This window comes from Pundamilia nyererei, unplaced genomic scaffold, assembly GCF_000239375.1.
Source record: "Pundamilia nyererei isolate P.nyererei 1_Seehausen unplaced genomic scaffold, PunNye1.0 scaffold00314, whole genome shotgun sequence".
NCBI classification, from domain to species: Eukaryota; Metazoa; Chordata; class Actinopteri; order Cichliformes; family Cichlidae; genus Pundamilia; species Pundamilia nyererei.
The window spans coordinates 113,315-121,788 of record NW_005187715.1 but is presented as its reverse complement, the minus strand read 5'-3'; the positions used below and the strand labels follow the sequence as shown (position 1 = coordinate 121,788).

The 8,474-nt window shown below is 39.0% G+C and overlaps 1 protein-coding gene across 1 annotated transcript in view; it reads right to left on the bottom strand.

Moving 5' to 3' along the window:
- Positions 1 to 6,633: 6,633 nt before the first annotated feature.
- The window catches only part of ranbp10 (RAN binding protein 10), a 39,464-nt gene continuing 37,623 nt past the window's right edge, over positions 6,634 to 8,474 (bottom strand). The window contains exons 14-15 of the mRNA XM_005751496.2: positions 7,102 to 7,243; positions 6,634 to 6,781 (exon numbers count right to left, since the gene is read on the bottom strand). Of these exons, the coding sequence (XP_005751553.1) occupies positions 7,113 to 7,243 (131 nt within the window). The 3' untranslated portion in view covers positions 6,634 to 6,781; positions 7,102 to 7,112. The remainder of the gene's footprint in view (positions 6,782 to 7,101; positions 7,244 to 8,474) is intronic.

The window sequence follows — 8,474 nt, the reverse complement described above, 5'->3', positions numbered from 1 at the left end:
GAGGGAACATATATTCAAGGTCTTTAATGTTTACTAGCTTAAAATGATGTTTTCCAAGTTTAAAATGGAAATCATGAGATCCTGTGAAATCCCTTCAATCATGAACCATATGGTAGCTGAAGGCAGAGGAACTCAGTATTGCCTTCTAAGAGTTTCTTTGAACCACTGGACCATCTTATCCTAGAGCTTCGGCACTTTATAGGGAATGACCAGAAGAAGTTTATGAAATCCATCATCTAACTCACATATTTTTACACATAAAGGAAAATGAGGTACAGTAGATATTACTGAGCCATAACTTTGAATAATGTCCAGGCTGAAGTTTTTCTCCAAACACAGGGGCTATTTCAAAGCAAAAAAGATTTCTCCGTGCAATCAGAGATATTCTCCTTAAATACAGTGACATGGTGGAATATCTTGAATATTTACTGCTTATTTGGAACCACTTAATCTTTAATCATACATTTATATATATTATGGTACACAGAGAAGACGTTTTGGCAGTATTATGATATTCCCTCCACCTGTACTTTGGACCCAGTGCAGACACCACTGAGTCTACCTGCTCTATGCTCCCTTATAGTTGACATCAACTCTTTCCTGGAAGCAGGATTGGTGCCTTCCAACATTAAAAGTGCCTCAGTCACTCCCATCCTCAAGAAGCCAGGTCTGGACCCTGATGACCTTAAAAATTACTGACTGATCTCCAACCTTTGTTCTTTAGCAAAATCTTGGAAAGCAGCCACCCAACTCAATCAACATATGTCCAACCATAAGGTGGACATATGAACCATTTCAGTCTGGTTTCAGAACACACCACAGCACTGAGAGTTAGCCACAATGTGCCTCAAGGCCCTGTTCTTGGAACCCTTCTGATCCATTGATGATTCTTATGCTGACAACACACAACTTTATATCAGTACAAAACCCTCCACCCAGTTTCCTCCCCAATCACTTGTCAACTTTCTGCATTAAGTTAAAACATATAGGTCATCTAACCTACTCAAGATCAACAGTAATAAAACAGAGCTCTTGGCTGTGGCCCTCAGGGCCCTACTTTGAAAGACTGTTGCACCATCTCACCATCCCCAGAATTTCGCAACTTGGGTTTCGATCTAGACTCCACACTTTAATCCCAGGCTCAAATCTGTCACTAAAGCAGTGGGTTTTTTTTTTGCACTTAATGAACATCTCTTAATTTCGGTCATTGCTCACTGACTCCATAGCAGAGCCCCTCATCCATGCCTTTGTTACCACACAGCTGGATTACTGCAGTGGGGTCCTGTTTGGGATCCCCAGCAAAGCCCTGGACAGGCTCCAGTATGTCCACAACTCAGCTGCCAGGCTTCTAACACACTCTCTGGCAACATATCACCCCCACCCTCATAAATCTCCATTGGCTCCTGGTCAAGTCACACATCATTAACATCATCATCTGACTTATAAATCCCTCAATGCCCGGGCACCTCAGTACCTGTCCAACCTCCTTCACCTTTGGTTTCCTGAAAGGCGTTATACGAATCCAAGTCATTATAATGAGAGCCAAAGAATGTGAAAGGCTATAAATGACTTGATCAAAAAAACAAATTTCAGATGAGTCTAAACAAATTCATGGTAACATAGTTTGAAGAGTTTCATGAGAGGTGTTGTAGTCTGACTTGCACCCCATTTGAATGAATCCATCCTCTGCAGTGCTCTTCATTAAATATGGAAACCTAAAACCAAAGAAATGCATTTAGTGAGTTTTAGTGTAAAACACTGAGACTGAAAGTCAAGCATGGTGCGCGCTTTATGGTGTCCAACTGTGAGCAGAACCAGGAGAGGGCGATGTAGCTCTATGTAAAGATCACAGCATATATTCACATAATCAGGAAGATAATAAGCTGACCTTACCAGTGCAATGAAATAGATGAAGTCAAATTATCTACACCGGGAGATAAACAAGACTCTTACTCTTTGAGCTGTGCAATGGTCATTGCTTCAGAGCCTGAAGTAGCTGAAGCCGACACTGCTTAGAAGAGGTAGTTGCTCTAATCACAAGTTAAAGAGGCCAGACTGAAAAACAAAATGAAGACCCTGCAGTCACAGTGGCAGGTAGGCTGGCATTTAGAAATGCTCAGTTAGTATTAAGGAGCTCAAAATATGGCAAGAAAATATCCCCCATAGCATTACACCATCAGGCTGAAAACAGATGGGTACACACTTTTGTGTTTATGACCCCACCATCTCAATGTTAAACCTGAGACTCATCACAACATTTTTACCAATCTTCTGGCTTCAGTTTGGGTGAGACCATGAAAATTCTTCTGCTTCTGTAGCTCATCTGCTTAGCAGTCCACATGTTGTGAGTCCATAGATGCTTTTTAGCATACATTGTTTACAGCCATTAACAAGGCATGACTATGTCTACATGCCTAAATGCACTGAGATCAGGCCTGGACTGATAATCTGGCGTACTGGGGATTTTCCCCCGTAGGCCGATGCACTTTTGGGCCAATGAGCCAGTCTGAAGAGCCCCTGACAGCAGTCCATTGGTTCATTTTCATGCTGACACTGGATTGCCCAATCAAATCTCTTAATACAACCAGCCCCTCTCCTACCTTTGCTGTAGGAAGACACAAAGAAGCCATTGGGTTGGTTGATTAAAGTGCTATAAAGTGCAGTTGAATAGGTTTAACTAATGAAGTATTTGGTGAGTTTATTATTTATAAGATAACAACAGTGAAATAAGCAGATGTGTCTAAATTTTTAGATTATACTCTACTAACATTAATGTTTTGTACAAGTGTTTACAGCTGTCATTGCCTCTCACTCACAAACAAACTCATATCCTGAGAAAAAAAAGAACACCAAATAAAAACGGGACACCGATCATATGCTTATGGATGTATTTTAATAAAAATAATTCTGTCAAAATTAAACAGAAAACATTTCTTTTTTTTAACATAGTTCCAGTACATAGTTTTTTTTTGTAATTATCATTTTTCCTTTTTTTATATTGTTTTAAAGGTTTTACAAGTCATGCTAAGTAGAGGGTAACTCATTTCACATTTTTAAAACATTTTTATTTTTTTCCTAAAACTCAAAAGTGAAAATCTGAAACCAAAATCATGATAGAAGTCAACTGTGCACAGGTGCGGCGCCTAAATCAGTTTCTCCGGCCTCTCGGGAAGCCTCGGAGGCCTCGGGCTCGTTTCTACAACTGCTCGCGTCTCCTTTCCTTCTAACGGTCACTGAGCATGTCAGTGGCTGGATAATGGGGATAATGGGGGAAAGCTGTGTGGTAACACCGCTGAGATGCAGCCCAAGTCCAAAAACAACAGGACAGCAGCAAGATTTTTTTTTCCCCCCCCTACAGGTGTGTAACAGAGGTTTCTCTTTCAATAGTGTGTAACAGAAGTCCTGTACAGCTGCAGAGGCAGATGCTGTGGGTGTGTATGTGTAGTTATTAGAATAAATCCTACATTAGCAGAAGGTGTTTAGAAAAACAAAAACAAAACACCAGCTAAAAAGGTATGACCACATAACCTAGACGGAAAATCTCTTATGAATAGAAATACACACTTCAGGGTGGATCAGCACGCCGCTCGCCAGGTCACGACAAAGCAGACAGAGAGACAACGTTTCGTCAGTCACACATTATCCGTCCACTTTGTAGAAAAGAAATCATTTCATATGTTTACAGAGGAAAACATGTTTATCATTAAAACCAAATAATGAAACACATGTGACTGGGGTGGTAGTTAAACTTAATGCTTCCGACACACGGGAAAAATGAAGTGAATAATGCTGCAGCGTGAGCCAACTTTAGAGAGCTAACATTGTGAAAGTAATTAACGGGTTAGTTACTCAATTAATGTTTTATTCTATTGTGACTGGCTGCCATTTTTGTTGTGTAGAAACAGTATCAACCTGAGAAAGTTGAGTTGATGAAAACAAAAAGCTTTGAATCCACATGTTTAATAGTTCCTGTGAAATCCCTTCAAGATTTCCATTTTAGCTTTTCCAAATACTAAAGGAAAAAATATCAGTGTTACCTCCAAATATATTCTAACTCAAGTGTGGCTCCTGTAAAATAAAAATGAAGCCAAAAAAGAGCCATTAAAGCATAAACGACTGAACTTCAACCAGGCCTGCTAACACGTTAGCTCATGTGTGTTACAGAAAGGAACACAGTGGCTTTTTGGTCTTTTTTGTTTTTGCAAACATTTAAGAAATATTTTAGAAATAACGTTTTGTACTATTCGGCTATGTGAGCTTAAAAGCAGCTGAGCCCGCTAGCAATGTAGCCAGGTAGCATGTGGTCTTGCTAAAACAAAGGCTAGTTACTGTACAGTGTGTTGAGGAGCAGCAAAATGATTGGCTGATTCAAAAGAATCAACCTCGTCAGCCACCAGTTAGTGAATTAGTTTGAGTTTTAGCTGCGTAGTTTCAAACAAAGTCCTTAGCAGACAAAATAAAGATGGCTTCTCTAACATGTAGGTGGTGAGGTACAGCTAGTTAGTAAAAAACTAGCTAAAGCACTAACCAAAACTTACTTGATGATATTAGTGAAGCCTAACAGGCCTTTTTCGTCCAAGCAGATATTTTAAGTTGTCATGAGAAAAGTTACTTTTGGACCAAGTTTTAATGATGGCTCAGTTCTATTACACATAAAAATGGAGCCTTGTCTGAGTGGTTTCATTTGTTTTCTTACAAATTATATCTGTGTTTATCTCATAATAACCCAGAGTCTCTGCTGTGGAAAAAGGTCTAAGGGTGCCGAAGCTGACATGAAAACTGTGAACTGACCGTGTAAAACTGAGTAATTTAAAGTCGTAATATCTTCTTAATTAATTTTAATATCAAGCCAAGTGAGAAGTGTCTGGAAGCGGTATTTTGTACTTCTGTTCGTACTGATCTGACTCATACCTGCCAGCATTTTGGTCTCGAACACCCAGAGATTTGTTGATGTCATGCACTGTATGACATCAACCACCGTCTACCTCGGATCATGGCTTGTTGCCCTACGAAACTTCTTACCCTAAAGTTCTATTTCAATCTGCAGTGTTTGTACTACTGCACTAATATTGACTGCATTTACCTGTCACACACATCCTGGTTGTTATTCTTTAAGCGTGTTTTAAAGTGGTGCTCTCGTCTTTGTTGACGGGTAAAGCATTAAAGGAGCAACAGCTAACACAGGAATCCTGCCTCTGCAGGGAGCTGTTGCAAAGACACGCCTTGAATCTGTTTTGGCTGATAATATGTGTAGTATGTGGACTGCATGTAGATAGTAATTGAGAGACAGTCAGCTAAGAATACTCGGATAAAAAAGCAAACTTATTATGCAGCTTTAAGTATGAGGGAAATATTGTAAAAACAGGACTGTTGGCAGGTATAACCTGACACCAAAACAGGAAGTAGCGGACCTGAGCACTGTCTTTACTTGCATGTAAATCTCATTGTGGCCAGCAGCTAGCCTGAAGGGTAAAATGACTGTTTTACCATCATGTTATTGTACATATTGAAAAGAACTCTGGGACTAATTTGTTTTTGAAACCTAAAGGGCTCTGTGTAAGGCAAAAAGAGAGAAACTTTCCCAACAACCAGAACTGGTTTTCACAATCTTTAAAATCAAAATGAAAGATCACACAGTGCTCCCTAAAAAACTACACGTGTGTTCGAAAGATGGTTTTCCTTTTTTTCTGAAACAGTGTTTGCAACAGCACATGCACACAGCAGGTCAGGCTGTGGAGGATGGCGAAGGAAAAAAGGGCAGCAGTAATTAAATCTCAGGGGGAGTGCCCTGAATACACACACACACACACACACACACACACACACACACACACACACACACACACACACACACACACACACACACACACACACCGCTTGTTAAGCTGAGTTTGATACTGACTTCCTCAATACTGGCATCAAGGTGGCCATTAAAATAGTGTAAGACTTGGTCCTGAAGGCGGATGTTTTCGGTGCAGTGCTTGCCGAGCTCTGCCACCTGCAACCACATCGCTGATTGGTCGACGTTGTGGTTGTTACGGTAAAATCAAGGCTCCAACACCTCTAATATTCCACTGTAGTCTCTTGTCATCACCCTCTCTCCCGGCAGCGTTCGCAGCTACAGAGGACCTTCAATTATGTTTTTTTCTTTTACATGGGTAAAGTTTTAAGGAAGTCTCCTATTCTTTGGGTAAAAAATTGCTAGCTCGCACAGACATATTAGAGTATGACTTGGAAGCTTTGTCCAGTGAATTTTGATTTTCTTTGACTTTCTGGAATAATTTTCATGACGAGTTTGAACCCTTTTGTATTTCAAGATCCGCCGTGTCTAATTGGGAAAAAAAAAGGCCTATAGGCGTCACGATGACTGTGGAAACCAGCTTTTGGGTATTGTGGTCTGTGATATGGTAAACAAGAACATCAATACTGACAGCAGGGAGAAGAAATCCACCCGTTAAAACAGAAGGGAAGAATCAGAAGGAGGTTTACAATTTCTTTGTTCCAGGATGAGCACAACAAACTGACACAAAAGAACTAAAAAACAAAAGAAAAAAAGGCTAGATGAACAGAATAATAATTATCTTTAAATAGTGTCACACATTTATTTATTTTATAATACTAAATAAAAAGGAACCTTTCTTTTCTCTCTCTCTCCTCTGCCTCTCTTGCCTGTGCTGCTGGCTCGGTCTGATGGACAGCCAAATGCACCAACGCTCCTTCCTCCGTTGCCATGACAACTACCTGCTGGACATGTCTTCTCTCAGTGCTACTTAACAATAACCTGTGGGAGAGATGTGGGGTAATGAAATGAATGTAGCATGATTGATAGAAATACAGCGGGAGAGCATTTTATCCTCCCCCCCCCCAATTTGAGGCATGTGTGCACATTAGCTGTAATTAAAGACAATAACAGATGGAGATGAAGGTTGTCCTCCATCCATACCTTTAAGACAAACATGCCAGTCACCATGCAAACCTTACTATGAGTCACATTCAGTGCCCCGTTTCAGACCTCAGATAATTACAGGATTTATAGGCTAAGCTTATTTACAATGTCCACCTCACAAAAGGATGATTACTCCTAAATATGAATTTACACACCTGGACCTGGGCTAGTGCAAAAAGTTGTCTACTCTGGCGAAGGAGCAGGAACCAGACCGGACTCGGGCCATGAGCTGAACACACTCCGTGGCCTGACCGAGCGCTAGCATCAGCGGAGGCTGTTTAGGCAGATTTTGAGACTCTGATGAAGAAAAACACAAAGAATCACAAAGAAAGTAATCAAATATTCTTGCTCCTATCTGGTTGGCTTGAGATAGTTTAGGTTTGCACTGATCATCTCATCTCATTTTTAACAGATATTACAGCTGTTTGTGAAAGGCAACATTTCTTACTGGTGGCAGAAAATGACAGCTCAATATTCATATTAATATGAACCTTTGTATGCCTTGGGGGAAAATCCAGTGAAAATATCAATAATGTCAGGATTGATTGATTTTTTATTTGTTTTTTAGTAAATTTGCAACCTATGGCTAAAAGCAAGGAAATAAAAAGCAGAATATGTGAACATAACAAAGTTATTATAGTTGGTTTTTATTTTTTGGTTTTATTTCAGTTTGTTTCCAGAGTGAATTTTCTTGTTTTGGGTTAGTTTTTATTGTTTGTTTAGTTTAGTTTCTATTAGTTTCAGTGTTAGTTTTAGTTTTAAAGGAAAATCTGTACAGGTATTACAATAAAAACAGAACTTTCTGAAGGTATTTCAGGGTATTTCTTCTATATTTTCATTTCATTTTAGTTCGTTTTCCAGGTTCAAAATATCATTTCAGTTAGTTTTATTTATTTATTTGTTTTTTCAAAAGTCTAATTTCTATTTTTTAATTTAGTTAATTAAAATGTTTTTTTACACCTAGCTTTGAGCATAATAACCTTGGTACAAGCGATACACACTGTTCTAATACGTGAACATTAAGGGAATTAAGTGTTGACTTTCTTAACCACATGTCCTTTTGATTCACTAAATGCTTGCATAAATGCTGAGCTCTGTTAAAGATAGGAACCACCACACAATCTGGTTTGTTTACATTTAGCTCATTTAGCTAACATGCTAATGTTTTAGCATAATATCTTTTATAATTTTTAAAAACAACTTTCTTTAACCCTTTTCATTTATCTTTAATAAAAACAGTGCTCGCTTCCACTTTATGTGTATTCAAGATGTCAAGCAAACCCTGAAAATCTTGCCATACTGCAATCTGTCTATTGAAAGGTTTCTAGCCATAAACCTCTGTTCTTGGCTTTGAATGGTGTTTGATAACAATATTCTATAAAGACAAAGGACTTTTTTTGGGATTTCTATTCTTATATTCAACAGAAAATCCTTATTCTGTTGATCTTGTTGGAGTTGCATATGGACAGTGTTGGGGAGTAACGGAATACATGTACCGCCGTTACGTATTTAAAATACAAAATATGAG